The sequence below is a fragment of the Alligator sinensis genome, unplaced genomic scaffold (assembly GCF_000455745.1).
Source record: "Alligator sinensis unplaced genomic scaffold, ASM45574v1 scaffold588_1, whole genome shotgun sequence".
In the NCBI taxonomy this organism is placed as follows: domain Eukaryota; kingdom Metazoa; phylum Chordata; order Crocodylia; family Alligatoridae; genus Alligator; species Alligator sinensis.
In genome coordinates, this window is record NW_005842244.1 from 1,440,498 (window position 1) to 1,459,801 (window position 19,304).

At 43.8% G+C, this 19,304-nt stretch overlaps 1 protein-coding gene across 13 annotated transcripts in view; it reads right to left on the bottom strand.

Moving 5' to 3' along the window:
- The window catches only part of DOCK7 (dedicator of cytokinesis 7), a 158,611-nt gene that overhangs the window by 137,223 nt on the left and 2,084 nt on the right, over window positions 1–19,304 (bottom strand). For all 13 annotated transcript variants that reach the window (XM_025208687.1, XM_025208686.1, XM_025208684.1 and 10 more), the window contains exon 2: window positions 7,279–7,384. In XM_025208687.1, coding sequence (XP_025064472.1) covers window positions 7,279–7,384 — 106 coding nt within the window. The remainder of the gene's footprint in view (window positions 1–7,278; window positions 7,385–19,304) is intronic.

The window sequence follows — 19,304 nt, forward strand, 5'->3', positions numbered from 1 at the left end:
TGGGGAGCTGATGCCAGCCCAGTGAGCTAGGCTGCAGGGAAGCAAAAGGCCTCCAGTGGGGTCTTTCCTCCCTCTGTGCCTGGCACATCCCAGCTTTTGGATACCAGTGGGGCCTGTGTCCCAACTGTGTCCCAGCCTGTGTGTCCCCCTCCCTACCTCCCTCACAGGCAGCCCAGCTCACCAGGCTGCGGGGAAGCAAAAAGCTCCCAGTGGTGACTTTCCCCCTGCGCTACGCAGACTCCAGCTGGGGGGAACCAAGGCCCGGCCAGTGCATTCCCCATGCTCTGCCCACTCCTCACAGGCTGGAGGCTGAGGAGGGGGAGAGGATGAGTTGATGCCAACCCCGCTCACCTGGCTGCTTCCAGGGGTAAAAAGCCCCCACTGCTAGGGTGAAAAGTAGGGGTACCTAGATAAAGATTTTCTTGGCTTATACCAATGGCCAATTATTAACCAGCCATAATCGGACAATACCGATCCAATAGCTGATTTACAGGAATGCAGCTTGGCACCTTGGAGAGCAGCATTCTGCCAGTAAGTCTGTGGGAGGAATGGGGGCAGGTGGGGAAGGGAAGGAGTATGGGGGGGACAGATCGAGGTCCCCATGGTAAGGCAGGTAGTGGGGCAGGGGCAGGTGCTGCCCAGCCAGGGTGGTGAATGTGGCCCCATGGGCAGTTTGTCCAGTGGGTACAGGGGGGGCATGCACCCCCGGGGAGGCACGGGGGCATGCTCCCCCCCAGATTTGTGTGCCTGTTACCAGTGGGGGGCTGGGCTGGGGCTGTATTCAGAGCGGGCGGAGGTGGGGCGAGTGATGGCGATGCTGGGAGGAGTGGCTATGGGGTGAGCTATAGCCACACCAAAATTCCTTTCCTTGTACATATGGGGCCTATAGGGGTCTGGGAGTCCATTCCCTTGCTCCCCCCTCCTGCCAGGCTGACAGGTGCTGGCAGGGAGCAGAGGCTTTAGTGTCTCAACCCTGTGATAGCTGGGGGAAGGACCAGTCCTGCTCACTGGAGCAGACAACACAGCCCAGGGCTGAAAAGCATTCCGTGATGCTGGGGGACTGTGAGTTTACTTATATCAGGAAGGGGTGTGGAACAGAAGATTCATAAACCAATTTAACTTAAATCAGTTCAGTCTGATACTACATCCAACTAGGTTCATCTTAAACCAGTTTCGGCCATTTTGAAAACAATTTATGTGCAGTGAACTTCTGTTCTGTTATAGGTTTAAACCAGTCTGGGATCACTTAAACCTGTTAACATGTAACTTCTGTTCCTAGCCCAAGTGGATGAATGCCACTAAGCAAATTGGAGTTAAAAGAGCTCAGCACTTCACAGGCAGCATAACTCCCTTCAGGAATTATTCCCAATAGAGCTCATTTCAGGAGGTGGAAAAGAGAAACTCCTTACCTGTCCAAAATACTGGCTATACACCTCCCAAGCAATGGGATGTAAATATACTCCAGGAACTCTAACAGGCATTATTAAGGCCTGATCTACACTACACTAGGGGATTCTGTCCACATTGTAGCAGCAGAGCTCTATAGTGTAAAAAAGCCCCATGAATTCCAAAAATTCCCAACCCAAAAAAATTCCCATAGTTTAAATCCAACTCTTTGAGACCTAACCAACTTTCTTTTCTAATGAATAAATTGATGGCTGGGATATATGTCACTGAGTGCTCAAAGCTAAGGCCATAAACCAGAGCTATCAAGCGTTCCTAAATTTAACACACTCAAAATGCTTGCCCATAAAGTCCATAAAAAATTGAACTGACCATAAAAAACTAAGAACCCATGAGCTTGTCTGAAGATCTGTCATCAGAACAAGTCTGGATGCAAGTGTCAATAGGAAGACAAAGAAAGCAGTGTCACTTTGTGCCTGAATGAGAGCACAGCTCAGTGCACTGCATGGAGCTCTGTCAGGACTTTGTGGCCCATGGGAGCCCCATAGCTCCCATCCATTCCCTCCCCTCCCCTCAATCACGTGTTGCTACTACATCCCATCAGCTATTGCCTGCTTATAACAGCTGCTTGCCTCAAAGATAGTCAGGGCTGTATAGCCTCATGCAGTCTGAGGCATTAGGCAGGACAAGAAGGAGAAAAAAGTTAATTTTCCCAAGTTTCTGGGCAGGGCCTCAAGCCATATGTAAATCAGTGTTAAACCCATAACTCTAAAGCTGGCCCTTGTTACTGCAAGCCAGGGCTTGGCAAAAGGGTTACATTTACACTGTATAAAATGTGTCAACAAAAAAAAAAAGTGTGGTTGTCAGTAAAAAGTTTGCAGACTGTCAGTAAAAAAAATGTTCTTGGATTGGCAACCCTGCCATTAACCCAGAGACGCATGTACTGCAAGTAGCACCACTGAAGTGAATGGGGATATTCAGAGCATAAGGTTAAGCACATGTGCAGAACTAGGGCATAAATCTGAATAGTCCTCAAAGCACTGCTAGAAACAGCTGCATTGAAACAGAGATGGGGAGGAGGAAGGCACTGAGTCAGAGGATCCTGTACTGTCAGTTTAATTCAGTGCCCTCTCCTTAGCTCTAAGAGTTTCAAAAATAGAAACATCCTCTCTGTTCCTGAGGCATAAAGATTTCTCCAAACTACAGAGAAAAGATTTTTTTCAATTCCTTTGGCAATTTTCTGCACTTCATCTCAAATTCAAAGGCACTCAATGCTAGTAAATTCAAAATCACAATGCTGTGCTTCAGCCAGTAAGAAACCAAGGCCCAGGCTCTGTGAGGTGCTAAGCGACTTCCTTTTTACCAACTCATTCACAAAAACAAATTGTTTAACAGGAAGTATCTACAATGGCCAGCATATCATGAGACATTCATGATAATTACCAGCAGCTGTTGCTAAAGAGGCAATTGCCAACAAAAAGTCAATGGCATGACCTCATTCAGATAGTAGCCATCTACAGATGTTAAAAACTGAGCCTTGGACAGGAGACGCTACATCCATCTGTGGCTGTAGGCTGGTCAGCGTGAGCACTGACATAGGTCAGTCACCAGGAAGAGGCAGGGCAGCCTAGGGAATGATAAACTGAACTGGAAAGAGCCCCCAAGGTCTGGAACAGCCTGCCACTGGAGGTGGTTCAAGCGCCTACATTGAACACCTTCAAGAGCAAACCGGATGCTTATCTTGCTGGGATCCTATGAAAACCCAGCTGACTTCCTGCCCTTTGGGCAGGGGGCTGGACTCGATGATCTTCCGAGGTCCCTTCCAGCCCTCTTGTCTATGAAATCTATGAAAGATCAAGTTCAAAGCTCTATTCCTGGCCAGCAGTCTGCTAAGTGACCTTGCGCAAGTCACTTCACTTCTCTGTGCCTCAGTTTACAAACCTATTTTTTATCTTTGGCAGACAAAAGTTCTCAGTATTTTTTTTTCAGTGCACTCAGCATAGTGGGACTCTAATATCAGTTAAAGTTTTTTTTAGAAACTAACCCTAAAAATCACAATTAGTGAAAACGTTATTTCTGCCACAGATTTCACCGGCAGATAAGTTTCAGTGGAAATATTTAAAAAACACACCGGCATAAGCAAGGATAGTGAAGGGTCTCATCAGTCCTCTTCTTAAAACTCCCTGTAACATTAAATACCATCATCTGGCTACAGCAGTTGTTTAAAGTAACATTTTCAATATGAAAAGACAGTAAGGGACACTGACTTTTTCATGCCTAGGTGAAACAAAAAAGAAATGAATCCATTCCTTTAATTTTTCACCTTTTTCCACAACCAGTGTGGTGCTTTATGGTAAATAATTTAGTCAAATAATTCACTCAGGCAACTTCACTATCAAATGTATCTAGGCACTGTATGAATTCTACCATAAAATGCACAACGTAAAGCCTTAGCTTACATGCTAGTTTGTGTGTGCAGATCTTTCTGCCTGTATAAAAAGGCTTTGCAGGATAAGGGCCTTCCACTTTATCCTCCAGAATATACAATATACACATAAACTTTTCTCAGAACAAAAGCTTATTTTTAATGGCACCTCACTGATGTACCATCTCTAAAGAATTGAATTATTCCATGAACACTGCCGGCTCTTGTCTTAGGATATGAACACAGGAACAACTGACGGGAAGGTGAAAAGGAGTGGGGCTTTACTGCAGATCAAACGATGTGCAGTAACTGCCCACGTGCACTCTCTTACCCAATGGTAAATGGAAACTTAACCTGAATAAACCTCAGTGAAAAAAGACTATATCACTAAAATTTAGTTTCTACTTAACACAGGGTAAGAGTGTGCCTACAGGCAGTTATCATGGAGCAGCTGATGTACAGCAAAGCCCTGTCCCATTTTATCCCTATGGTAAGTTGTTCATATGGTCATACATTTTGAAGTAAGTTAGGCCTGAATTCTACCATCTAGATTTACGTTAGGGATGTAAACAGTTAAATGGTTAAACAACAATTATATTTATACTCTCCAGCTACGTGATGCATCCTCAGACTGAACCAGCCACACACAGTCCCACCTCAGGGCTGCGCTAGGTCCTACGCTGCCGCAGCACCACAGGCCGGAGGCGGAAGCATGCAGTGCTCCCAGCAGAGACTGCCCCGCTGAGACCGGACCTCCCCTTCCCCCAAGGCAAGCTGGGGAGGGCCTGGCCGGGCAGCACAGAGGAGCCTTCCAGTTCCAGATCACAGCAGCACAAGCATGGCAGGAGGACATTGTCCTACCCAGGCCCCGCCACTATAGGGGCACCAGGCAAACCCACCATGGGGCCAGGAGTCTCACTGCTGTGGTGGGAAGGCCCCAACTGATCCCTGTGGCAGGGCCCAGCACCTCCCTCCCTCTCTCCCCGTGGTGGCAGGATCCATGCACAAGAGAGGTCTGCAGCCCCAGCTCCATCCACAGCCCGAGCCTCGAGCCCAGCCCCAGCGGACAAAGGGAAGCTGCAGCTCCAGAGCTGGGCAGCATCCCCCAGTGGCTCAGCTGAGCCTGCCAACCCCGACCCACAGCTCCCCACCAGCAGTCTGGGGCTGCACAAAGCCAGGCACACAGTGAAGACACAAGGGGCTGGGACCAGGGCTGGGGCCAGGGCTGTTCCTCTTGGAAGGCACTAAACTAGGTATGTGCTATCAGTTAACCGTTTAACCACTATAGTTAGAGGAGGCTAAACAGGTAAGCTTAAAAAAAATATTTATATCCCTAATCTAGGTATAGCTCCTATTGACTTCACTAAGAGTCACTTGTGTGTACCCAAAGAGTGCAACCGAGCCCTGAATTTCTTATTACCAATTCTTGTCATGTTACAAACAGATTAAAAAAAGACTCATTACTTGCTCAAACATGCTTTTGCCAACACGTCCACAAACTATCAGTTCAAGTTGATCTTCTGAGTTGCATCTAAGTGCAATACAACATTTAGCACGACAAACTAATGATTCACCGCATCAGTCTTCATGAAAAGCAGTTTGATATGAATGGCTGGGAGGACACTTTCAGTCAGCATGTCATTTGCTGTGACTCTTGAGGCTCTGCTTTACATTACCAGTAACTCAGTATCCGCTGCCACATTGGCTTAGGATGGTACAGAAATAAAAGTACACTGTAATTCCTTACTATTGGCAAGATGAGGAGAAAAGGTGCCCTACATCAAAAAATTGGCCCTGCTTCTGCATTGAGAACTAAACTCCATTGTTGTTACAGAGCCCTGATGTCCATTCACACGGTTCTCAGCATCATTTCAGAGCCCTGAGTGTTTTTGCTGCTGCCATGATGAAAAAGTCTTAAATAAAATCAGATGGCATGCAAACATAGGAAGGATGACAACAAGAACGTGATGCTAGCAAAGTCCGGACAGCTGAGTGGCAACTGAGTCATGAACATGGAAGACATCTTACTCTTGAACTGTCTTTCAGAAGAAGCAAGAAACAGAATTGGTTTGGAGATAAAGCAAGGTAAGTTCGTGAAAGGACTTTATAGGATGTAGCTGTCTGCAAAATCAGAGGCAGGAACTTGACTCAGGAAATTGAGCAGTTCTTTAGGATTAGTGCAGAGCTGGTAAAGTCAGCCCTCTGGTCTTTCTGTATTTGCTGACTTAGATGATGTGTACAAGTCATAAGGCAAATCTGATTTTAGCTCTGAACATCTGCCAGTGATTTGGGTGCTATAGCATCTCCCATGCATATGAAGCTATGGTAATGACTGCAGACACCAAGACCAAATGATGAGTTTTGAACAACACTGTATAATAGGATCTGCTTTAAAAAGAATTTCCAGCATGCAGCCAAGTCACTGATCCAAGCTAGGAGTCATATGTGCCTTCCATGATGCAAGCATAAATCATGAGGTCAAATTAGGTTCAGGGTAAGAAAGCTAGGAAGGGTTAAATGCCTTACATACTAAGAAATGCTAAATCACAGTCCAGTCAAAACTGATCCACTGCTGGTCCTTTTTCCAAACCAAAAATAACAGTTTTTTATTTAGTATTCATAGAATAGGAGTGTATGGCTCCATGCATCAAAGACACACTTCTAACAACTGCCTGAAGCGAGCAGACAGAATTGAAAAAGACAGGATAAAGTAATGAATTAATTTTAAACTAATTGTTGTAATACAGATCAATAATGCAAGTGTCATGAAGGTTTCTAAGAATGCAATTCCATTGAGGGCATTTGCTGGATCTTTTCTCTCTATATAGTGAACTGGATTTACATCCAGAGAGTCAGTTAAGAACTAGTGAAATGTTGGAAGGATATTAGGGGAGACTGCATATGATCTCACTCAGTGTGGGCAATTTTGACAATTTTCTTCTCAAGTTCAGCCACTTAAATGATTCCACAGGAGCAGAGTTTAAAAACAATGCAAGTAAAGGGAAATGTCTTAGTAATAGCCATCTCCAATAGCCTCTTGCACTCTTACATTTAGAACATCTTTAACAAAAACAAAGCTTTGTCACCTTTGCTACAATTCTATACTCAAGGACCAAAGGAAGATCCCAAATGTCTGAAGACTTTGAGCTGTGTAGGCAGAACCACATCTACACGTGGAGCTCAATGTGGCACTGAGGCCTTCATGGGACCAACCACAGGCATGCTCCCGTCAAGGGATCCACATGAACATATCTCTGGAGAGTTCAGTCATGCAGACCCACATGGAGGATTCAAACCATTGATCAAAAATTAGCCTTTAACCCCTGTTTGCAATACCAATTCATTGGAGAGGCTTTTATTACTTAAATAGTAACAGTGTGTGATTTCTGACATGCAATTAATAACACACATCTTTTTGTTCTTCACTGCAGAAGGAAAAAATGACTTACAGTTGTATGGTGAGAAACGCTGCCACCAATGTTAAGATTTTTGAGAAGCTGGGGAGACCCGCCATACTGCCCCGAGATCTGCTTCCTGACTTCAGCTGCCACAGTTCTGAAATGACAGGGATCATTTTACTTTTGTAAAAGAAACACATCCATGACTAAATGTCAGGCACAATTATTCTGTCATTGCATAAAAGTATTACTGGAATTGGAATGTAATAGCAGTAGTAGTTTATTTATGGCTTTTGCCAAAACAGTAAAATAAAATGAGCAATAAAATTAGTATATAATAAAATAATACAATTTGTATAAATTATAATTTTCACTAAAAGCATGCAGTAAGATTATCCATTCTACTAATTTACACAAAATTAAAATAGAACATAGTGTATGATGATATAAAAGAAAAGATAAAATGAAGCAGCAGACAATATAAAAAAACAGGAGAATTCTATTTGATTTTGGCCCTTATTCTTCATGCAAGCAGTGCAAATACACCTAAGGGACACCGTCCAGACAAGCTCAGACCTGTCTGAGGCACCACAAGCTACGTGTGCTGCACATACAGGTGATTCCCTGCACTGCTACCTTGAAGTGCTGAGCCCGGGAGATCCGGGAGATCCTGGGGTCAAAAAATCCCACAGCTAAGAGAAGCGGGGCGGCACATGTGGCTGAAGCATGTGCTGCCCAAAACCGGAGCCTGGACAGCCAGAACCATGCTCTGGCTGCCAGCCATGCTCCTGGAGGCCCCCAGGATCCCATGTGTTGCTGGCCCCAGCCTCCCCTACTGCACCTGGGGAAAAGTGCCATGCACCAGAGTGCGCGTGGCATAGGCATTCCCTAGGGACAAGCAGCAGCAACACAAAGCAAACGCACGCTTCCGCTCATGGGGACGTGCCCAAAGAATATAAAACAGGCTCTAAAGTATTAGAAAGAAGCCAGATTAGTTTTTATTCCTTAGCCCTGTGTTTAATATTAATGGATATATTCATTTTCTTTTATTTCTTCAAAGAACAAACAAGACCACAAATAATGATTTAAGTCATCAATCTCATTCTTCCTACAAGAGTGAATTCTGTCCCGACATGGGGTCCAACACTACTTGCCCCTAACAACTGCAGATCTCATTCAAGCGAATCTCAATCTAGTAATGACCAGACACCATACAAACACAGGGCAAAACGACAGTCCCCTTAAAGAGGTTACAGATTGTAAGAAGCAACTGAGGGAAACAAAGAGACAACGTGGGTCCATGCAAGAGGCAGCAGACTTAGAACATCAGCAGACTCAGTCTTGCCAGGTATCCCCAGTACTTTCCAACATTTTCAACAGAGTAATTTGCTGTGAAATAAACTGATGTGGTCATGGCTAATTGAAATAACTCACTTAACTTGTAGGTAGCATGAACATTAACATGGAGTGATGGGACTCTGGTAGAGAGAAGATTAAAACTATTCTGAGCAAGAACTTGAAAACAAAATCTACTCCTACTGTAGGGATTGCCAAGGAAGCCAACAGTGGTGGATGGGAGCAGGACTGACAACAGGTGGAAGCAACTGATGTCAAGGAGAGAGAAATAAACTATAAAAAGGAACTAGCCAGAACACCCAGGCCCATTGTGGAGAGCAGATGTTTCCTTAGTCCACTGCGCAGGGGTAAGATTAGCTAGAGGAAGCACTATTTTGTCTATAAAAGAACTGAACTGTAAAGGACTTAATTTATATGCACTGTGGCTACAAATATCATTTGATTTCATTAGACTTTACCTCCAGGAAGGAGGCTTTCAGTTCCAGAGGGGAGCTGCTGAAAACAAAACTGCCCAATTTATTTCGGGGATACACAGGCAGCTTAGTCTTATTCTTAAGAACTCCTCTTTTCCTCTTCTAAATCCTGCCCTCCCCCAATCTACTAGGCTGTTAGTATTAACAGAAAAGCATGGAATGTATTTTAAAGGGTCTCAGGCATGGAAAACACTGTGCATCTGTGCCTGATGAGAGATATAAAACTTGCCTTAGGTTGCAGATGATCCTGGCTTTACCCTGATCCCTTACTTGGTGCATGTTATATAATCCGTGTACATAGAAGAGAACCCTTCATTACATGACTAATATAAAAGATTGAGACTGCAGTTATCTTAGGATGTGGAATGCAACCCAGGGTGGGGGACTGGGAAGGGTAACATTTTCCTCAGTCTTAGAGCTCTTAATATTGTTTCCAGATGGAATATTTAGCTAAGGGAGAAAATCTGTTCTCCACTGTGAAACCACAGTTGATGTCTAGCCATGTTACTAAATGCTACCTCTGTAGCTGCATGATAGTTTCTTAAAACATGACATGTTGACAAGCATCCCATTCTAGACACTATATTTTGAAGCAGGTCTTGGTTTTCTTTCTGTCTCAGAGGGTTGACATTATCCAAGAGTCAATGGGGTGGACAAGAATTTTTGCAACGGTAAAAGTGCAGAAAGAGCGCACTTGATAAATACCTGAGCTCTGGATAAATGGTGACATGCTCTTAATTCAAGCAGAGACAAGCTATGCTTCAACTGTGGTGTTGGCTACCCACACTAAAGACTTGCATCTCTGCTGCCTGTAACTATCAATGTGGACCTGGCCATAGCGAAGTAATTTAGCACAGTATAAGCCTGAGCTGGAGAAGTAGGAAGCATTTTTATGAAATAATTTCTATTTATTTCACTCAAGTTTAACTTTTCTTCTAAACAAATGGCTTTAATGCAGGTGGGACTGGTCATCTGCAACAACCCCCTCTAGGATCACAGTGGTTTCTTTGTATTTGTTTCAGACTATAGCTATTCCCTTCTGCTACCACCACAATGAACCTAATGGTCATGTGACATAGGCCTCTAGAAGAATGTTGAAGAAACTTGGACACAAGCAGCAGCTATGACCACTTTGACTAGGGTAGTAATAAGCGCTGTAAGTCTGTAATTGGTAACTCCTTTAGGGATTCTGCAAGTGCCCCATACCTTACTGAAAAATACACATTGAGTAAGAGGGAATGGGGGAAAGGGACTGAAACATGCCATATGTAGGACAGGAAGAGACCTCCTGGATCCAGAGCAGTGGACTAGGCTCTGCTGCAGGCAACTATACTCCACAACTGCGTTCCTAATCTCATCAAGGATTCAGTTAAATTTCATAACCCTGATTGAAAGGCTGTTTCAAATCCTCCCACCACCCAATTTCCAGCCTAAAATCTTATTTATGGCCAGTTCCTACTCATTTGATGTCATTTACCTTAAATCTCTCTCTTTTCCCTAGCCCCTACCCCGTGGTTTGCTCGCTATGTATCAGGAGCCGTATTATCCCTGCACTGCCTCCCTCAGCTTTCATTTTACTAAGCTACATAAGCCAAGCTGTTTTGCTCTTGGTAACCATCTCCCTGTTATTTCGATGGAGTTTCACCAATGCCTTACACAACAACAGCAACACTTCCCTCTACCTACTTCCAGGACCACTCTTTTTTTCTCCCCCAAAGTTTATTACTTTTAAAAGTAATCTGAGAGCTCTGAAGGTATCCTGAAAAAGACCTGCTATAAGGCACTGCATGAGCTTCTTGGAAGACTCTCTTCCCAAACAAGAATGCTTCTCCCACCACAGAAAAGTGACAAGAGTCCTAAAAAGGTCTGACTGTCACAAACTGAAGTGTTCAGGGGTATCAGAGTCAAAGCAGCCCTGATATCTGAGCCCCTGGTTAGAAGAACAACTGTAAAGGAATGTGGCATCAGTCAGGTGAAGAGAGTCTGCAATGCTCCAAAACCAACTGGAAATCAGAAGAAAACTGCCTGGCAAAAGCCTCATATGGCATTGTAAAACAAAGGGCTCCTAAACTCGTGCAGCGAGGCTGCTCCGACTGCACGTAGGATGCCTGCCAATGGATCTGGGAGTATCTGAAGCCTCAGGGTGAGAGCCTGGGATGGAGAATGCTCTCCGGCTGTAGCACCACACACGGTGTTTAGAGTGATTGAGTTCTCCCTGCTCAATCAATATGATCTGAAACTGATTTGGATGATTTGACCTAGAACACAAAATATATTAATTAAAAAAAAGATTACAGCGCATTGGAGCAGACACTATTAATTACAGTGATTTAGGGCAGACTCCTGTCATGTGTATCAGCATCCCCGCATTGAAAAATGGCGGTGGGACGTTTTGAACTAAAGATCATCTAATGGGTTTCAGTTCAAAGTGTCCCACCACTATTTTTCAGTGCGGGGACACTGATACATGTGACACTCCAGGCACTTTAAATTAGTGAGGCTTTCAGAACTGCACTAATTAAAGCCCTCCCCCCCGAGCATATCTATAAATGCCTAAAGTGAAAAACTATTACATTCCCAATAATTAGAATGATAGATCAAAAACTGTCTCTCTAAGCATCTGATACAGACATCACGCTGAGTTGGTCTGGAATTCTTAGACAAATATTCCATTTTGATATGGTCATATGGATGGCTCTGCTTAAAATATGCTTTTTTTTCCATCCCCGTCACATTTTTTGATCCTGTTTGCCACTGGCTAATTACTGTGGTAGCACGTGTATACATAAAGATATAGAATGTATCCAAGAAGCTGGAAAAAAAAATCCCCGAGGAACCAAAGCAGAGAAAAAAACCCTCTCAAAGCAGAGAAAAAAATGATTTGCTTGCAGAGTGCTGCTGCTTTCTTACTTATTTCATATAATATTTATATCACCCATATTTACCTCTATTTCCATTATCACCCCAAAATCAATCCTTTCTATAGCTGCTTTTATCCTGTCCCTGCATCCCCAAAGGGATTCTTTATAGAAAGAATTTCTTTGGTAATCTGAGGACAAGATAAAAGCAGCTCTCAGCATATTTGGTGTTGCAGGGGAAAGGGAAGAGTGTTTTGTTTTGTTTTTTTACACAGCTTTCCTTCCCTCAGTTAAAGGGAGGTCCTTAGCAAATGCTGGGAACCTGGGAAGTAATGGCCAAGTTACAAGCTTCAAGATTATAAACTGCACAGCTGATCCCCCTTCCTCACATTCAGCAAAGGTAGGGATGCAATATGAAATTTTGCTGCCTAGACTCTCAAATACCACTTACTAGCACAATAAGGGACCAAAACAAAAAACAAAAACAAAAAAACAAAAAACTTACTAGCAAAATTAAAGCAGAATTGAACATTTGCCCAGGATATGGCTTTTAGACATGACTGAAAAACCTACAAATGCAAATAACTAGCTTCTCAACTAGTCTGGCTACTAACTATTAGGAAGCTATATCTACCATCTTTCACTTCTCTTTAAAGCTTACGCATGTTTTTCCATACTCATTTTAATGCAAGCCACTTTACTTCCTCAAATTACATGATGAACCGTCTTCCCCAGAGTTCTTCATATTTTGAACAGAATAAAAAACAACTTTTTTTCCCCTATTACACTAACGATAAAACTGTTAGTCCTTCCATGGGTTTTGTACTTCTCTCTCCTAAGTATGATTGGTGATCCTATACTGGATAAGGCTGTCTCTGGTATTTCAGTGTAGAAAGACAGCCTTGTCTCTGCACGTTCACCAGCTGTTTTTCTCTTCAAACAGGGCAGAATTCTATTACTTGTCTTTTAAAAATAAAGGCTTTGAGTACTCTCCACTTCTGACTGGTCTATCTTGTGACGTGACTCTATGCGTGCACGTGGTTTAAAACTATGTCACTTTATTTCTGAGCCTGAAGGAAGAATCAGTCTTCCAGGGCTTGTCCATGCAGTGGAGATAATTTAGAACCTGATGAAAAACCTCCTCCGATTTTAGAAATCTGATAAGAATCCAGGGGACTGTTTTCCAGTGTAGACAGATCCCAGAGTCTTCTGGGATAAAAGTGTGTTAAAATTTAAGGTATAAGAAAAACTAAGCATCCATGTGTGGGTCTATACGTAATCTTGACTATGTTACCAAATAAGCTATCTAGTTCTGTCATTAGCAGCACCACAACAGCTAGACTTCTACTGAGGTCAATCACTGTTTCATCCTGCACTCCTAAGATGCAGTAGAGAAATGCAGATTCCAAAATTCAGTCTTGTAACAGGTCCCATAAAGATCTTAGCAAGATCCTCCAGCAAAAAAGAAGCAACTCTTTTTAAAGTTAAATAAATAAATCCTGGACAAAGCAGTAAAAATTCTACATTGCTTTTATACTTTGCTTTTTTCTTTTTAGCCTTAATTCCGTTGACTAGTCAGATATTTTTCTGAACTTATTAAAGCGGTGCTCCAACACTAAAAAAAAAAGCCATTTTCCAGCTGTTTAGCTTTTGGAAGTCATAACACTTACTGTAATTCGTAAAAGAAGGGGAATAGTTGAATTTTCTATTAAGGTACTAGAAAGAGAGAGAAAAAGAGAGGGAGAAAAAAACCCCCGAAGCTTCGATTTGCATTTTTGATAACAGCTACACAAGTATCTAACATGATGAATAAGTGACTGCATTAACTACATTTGGGGCCTAGTTTGGTGTTTGTGGAAGCTGATGAGAGCTTTGATATTTGTTTGAATGGGCGCAAAATCAGATCACCTCAGTCTGTCTGTCACTGGGATGAGAAAAATCCTCAAGCTCTACTGCACCCACATAAACTAAGAACAGAAAAGTCAGAGCCTCACTTGCAAATAATTCTGGCAGTGTAAAGGGACCTTATAATACATATATAGTGTAAAAGGGCCATAGTCCAAACAAAGTCCTGGTCTGGAGTGCAGCAGGTGTAGGAAGCAGCTTTTTGACATAAAAAAGTGGAATCTACCTATGTGCAATTTCAGAATTCTGGTCGATAGAGAACTGTTGTAGTACTGGATGCCTCGGAGTCAGCTACCTATTATCCAAGCTCCATGATGCGTCTCCAAACCAGAGACGATCAAAGTTCATTGAAACGTGATGGCTCCCATTGAAATGGGTCTACCTTGAGATAGTGGAAGTCTACATCTCAAATGAAAACAGCTTTCTCTGATCCAGCTGCAGAGAGCTGGGGTTTGGGATGCAGAGAAATCTTCAATTAGTATCAAGTCTTTTATTTTTTCTCTTACAAACCACGGTCTGAGTGGTTGGAGGGGGTACAAATGAAACCTGAAGCCTATTCCCCTGTTCTGCCCATTAGATGATTGAACTTTAACCATGAGAATAGCTGAAAAAGAATAGCTCTGTGACAAGGAGAGCGACTCCATGATTTGAAGGACAAACTCTGTACAGGAAGGATTTCTCAGGATACAAATATACTGCAGCATGAAAGATGTGAGGGCTCCACCCAGCCCCCCAACCATGTTCACTGTTCCTCATTAAGTATGGTTGCTTAGTCCTCAAAGATAAGCTACCATGGGTTAACAGTTAGCTTTTACACACCAGAAAGTAAGAGCATGCCCATGGATGGTTATAGTAGATCAGCTGATAAAAGGTAAAGCCCCATCATTTTCCATACTGCAGTAAATTGCTTATGTCCATGTACTCAGGTGATTCTGGTCTAAGAACACTACTGTCCAGAAAACTGAGACAAGCAAATGCATGTAGAAGTCTATCAGTTTGTCTAGAATAAGCCTATCTTCCTTCTGCAGAATAAAATAAAAAAGTAGTTGGTTTCTGGAACCCAAGCAAAGTTGCTGTATCTGTCTTGCTAACTACTGCAGGACCCTGAGGATGGCTAATGTACATCCAGGCCAGGGACAGAATTTACACATAAACCAATATAAGTGATCAGAAACCAGGTCAAATCTGTAATGCAACAGAAGTGCTCATAAATCACTTTCAAAGTGGCCAAAACCAGTTTAAGATAAACCTGGATGGATGTAGTATCAGACTAAACTGATTTAGGTTAAAAGGGTTCATTGAGCTTCTGTCCCAGATTTCCTCCAGATTCAAGTTAACTCCAGTCCCCCATTATCCCAGCTTGCTTTGCACTTCCCCTGCAAATCCCTCCTGGCAGGGTGGGCAGGCTAGCCTTGGCCCAAGCTGTCTGTTCCAATTGAGCAGGGAGGCATGCTCTAGCTTCTGGCCTGGGCCAATCCAGGCATGTGGCTACATTTCTGGAATCAAAAGTGAATGTCTGTTCACTTGCTTATTGGTTCAATCTACACATCTTAGACTAACCTGCAAAGATTGAATCGATTCAGTCTGGGTTTTTTTGACTGTCAGTACTTAACCCCAGACTCCCCACAAAGCTAGAGCTCTGGGACGCAGGATCAGAGGTGGATCCAAGGGGGGGGGGGGTACACTGGTGCACCTGTGCCCCCCACCTTTTGATTCCTGCTCCCCTCAAAGTTTAACACCAACTGCCCGGCAGTGGCAGCAGCATTTCTAGTCAGGTAGCTCTGAGGGAATCGACTGACTTCATGGCCCACTATAATCTACCTGATCCCTTCTAAACTCTTCATTCCAGGTCACGATGTTCCATCAATCAAGCTATCCTTGGTTCTGTAATTCTGCTGTCTGTTAGATGCTCCTGATAACGAAGGTCTTATTTCACAGCCCTGAACATTGTTTTTAACTCATTCCAATGAAGTTATATTTGTTTCTGCTTCAATCTTAAAATAAATAATACAGCCCCAGGCCCCCTGCACATTAGTAAAGCTTCTAACTTATTTTTAACTGATGCAAAATATGTGTTGTTTTATATGCGATGATGCATCTCACCCTCTGCACTCCCCTTTTCAAATTCTAGATCTGCCCATATACAGGATAGTTAAACTCCTGGTAAGCTTGAGGTTTCCAGTGGTCTGGGGTGGAAGGCAGGACTAGTGGTCCCCTTACTGTAAAAGTGTTACCAACAGCCTATAGCCAGGAAGCGAGAGAGAGGCTAGAAGAAGAAATGTCACAATCTACCCAGGTGAAGGTAAGCTTTAGAGCACATGGGTAACAGGAAACTGAAAATCAGCAATCACGTGACTATCCAGCTGGAATAGCTCTACTATCCGACCCCCCTGTGACACTAGCATAACATAATACCATAAAGCAGATCAAAACTAGGGACTCTGCTCAGGACAGTATGCTGAGAATGAACTGAATGAACTTCATGCTCTAAGCCCTTCCTGGTCCCTCAAAAATATGTGAGACAAGCTACGGATTAAGCTCTCATTTAAACTGGAAAGGTGTGCTGCTTTACCATTATAGTCAGCAATACCATAATAGTACACCCCTGGTAAAGGGGTGCATATGAGCATTACTATTATATCCACTCTACGGCTTGTGCGGATGGATGGATGGATGGATAGATAGATAGATAGATAGCATGTTACTAACTGACATAATTACACTTGTAGGACTTCATGTATAGGTAAGGTCCCTCACATTAAGCAACACATTACAACCAGTTAAACGCTGAGGGGGCAGAAGGGTTGTTGGTGTCCAGAAAAACGGTAAAGTAATGAGATACAAAGTTCTTATTCTGTACTTCATCTCTGCATGCATCCACTAAGAATAGCCATTTTTAACAAATATTTTATAAAATAATTATAGCTGCAACAATAGCTGTTGCTAATCATAAAATAACAGCAATAAATGTACATCACTTGTGACACTAACTTTCTGGATATACAGCTGAGGTGGACCATACTGATAGCTAAAAAAGCAGACAACAAATCTGATGAATAGAAATAATGTATAGTAGTCTGCAAAATAGATAAACATAACTCAAAATAATCCTGCTTAAAGTTGTTATAAAATTCAACTTTGGAATCTTGCACACCTCCTAATAAGTGATCCTAACAGTACTATTCTACAGTCTATTTGGGATTGCCTACTACAGGCCAAATGAAGATAAATGTGACTGCTTCCTATGAGTAAGACCAACTGTGTGACTACTTCTATGAGTAAAGCAAACAGGATGTTAGTATGTGAAAATGCAATCTGCAGATTCTAACTGAAACAATAGTCTGAAATTTAAAACAATGATGGGCTTCCAAGATACCCAGAACAGCTCTAGGAACCTCTACGTGCAGTCTGAGTTATTTTAAACCCAGCATTTTAAACTCAGAGCGTTCCTGCATCGAGCCCCATATATGCCCAGAAGCAGCAGTGCCTTAGTTGAACCCAGCTTGCCCAATACCTGTAAAGATCAGGTGCTTTAGTGGGGCTTATGGGCACTTTTATCTGATAGCTGATTGAATCAACTTTAGCTAAAAGCACCAAAAAGCCCTACTGAAGTGCCCAATCTGTACAGATGCTTCAGAGCCAGGTTGAAGTAGCACGCGGCCGCTTCCTGTAAAGCGTGTTTTTGTTTGTTTTTTTAACATCTGCAAGCAGCCTTACGGATCAGCATGAGTGCAAAAAAATACTTCCCTTGCTTCTGAATTCCTAGATATCATTTTATTCAAGTATCTTGGGGAGAAGCACGGAAACGTGGACCAAGGCTTATCTGCTCATTTATGCGTTGGGAGTTGCTGCTCTATTAAGAACTGGCAGTATAGTATATTACCCAGCCCATGTGTAGTTACAGCTTGCATAGATAGTAAATGTCATACACTTAGGAGAAACTCCATCAACTTCCCTACAAGTGGCATAACGGTGACCTCTATACATATGCTATATGCTTTCTGCAATTCGTTGCTTTTAAAGACATCAAAATGATGACTACAGCAGAGGGATACAAAGGTGACACCACAGCAACCTTTTTCCTGGCTTATTAACATACTAGTAACTAGACTTGAAAATCTTACCATACCTTGAGCCTAACATAGGAGGTAGGAAACAGCACTAATATTAGCAACCAATAGAGGATGGCAAACATCTTGCTATTGTACTGACCCTCTTTCCAGGGCTGTAAACCCCCTTCCCTGATTAGCCTGCCAGGAATAAGAAACAGGAAAAAATACCATGGTGACGAAGTCAGTAGATTTTCTTGGCCAATACCAATGGCCAATTATTAACCAGCCGTATCTGCCAATACTGATCCAACCGCCAATTTACAAGAATGTAGCTCAGCAGCTTGGAAAGCAGCATCCAGCCTGTAAGTCTGTGGGGGGGAAGGGGGAAGGGTGGGGATGCAGATCGAAGCCCCCACAGTGAAGGAGGGAGAGGAGCAGGAGCAGGGCCAGGTGCTGCCCAGCCAGGGCAGTGAATGTGAACCTGGGAGTGGCATGGACCCCACTGGCAGCTCGTCTGGGGATGCGGGGGGTGGCTCCCTGCTGCTGCACGCACTCCTGGGGGAGTTATGGAGGGGCATGTGTCCCCCCCAGATTTGTGTGCAGGGTGAGGGTGGGCTGCCCACTGCAGCCTTGAGGCCAGGGGCTGCACTGGCCTCTTCCCAGTGGGGGGGGGGGCTGGGCCAGGGTTGTGCTTGAGGCAGCGGTGCTAGGAGGGGGGCTACAGGGAATTCTGGGGTGACTGTAGCCCACCCTGCAGCCCTCTCCCAGCACTGATGCCTCCTGCCACACCCCTGCCTGCCCCAAGTGCAGCCCCAGGCCAGCCCCCCCGCCAGGAAGAGGCCGGCGCAGCTCCTAACCCCAAGCCCACAATGGGCAACCCATCCTCACCTCGTGCACAAAACTGGGGGGCACACATCCCTGACACCTCCCCTGGGGGGTGCATGAATGAGCCACCCACAGGTCTATCCCGCTCCCAGGGTTGCATTTATCATCCAGGCTCAGCAGCACCCACCTCTGCCCCTCCCCTACTACTTCACTCACCGTGAGGGCGTTGATCTGCACCCCCTGCCTCTTCCCTCCCACCACGAACCCCTCCCACAGACATACCAGCCAGAGGCTGCTCTCCAAGCTGTTGGACTGCACTCCTAGCCACATGCATGCTGTGGCTGTGCACATGCATGCAGCATTTATTGGTGACCTTATCAGCCAAAAAAAGCCAATGGCTGTTAATATTAATTTTCCTGTTCCTGGTGCTGATCTGATATGCGACCAATATATCAGTGCATCTCTAAAAGTCAGCTCTCCCTACTCATTACAAGAAGTTTATAGCAAAATTGTAGGGTCCTTGCTCTCTCCTGTCAATCCCTGAATAGCATGTTGTGATAAATGTGAAGTTCCTCTAGTCTTCCAGCCACTTGTCCACCAAGAGAAGA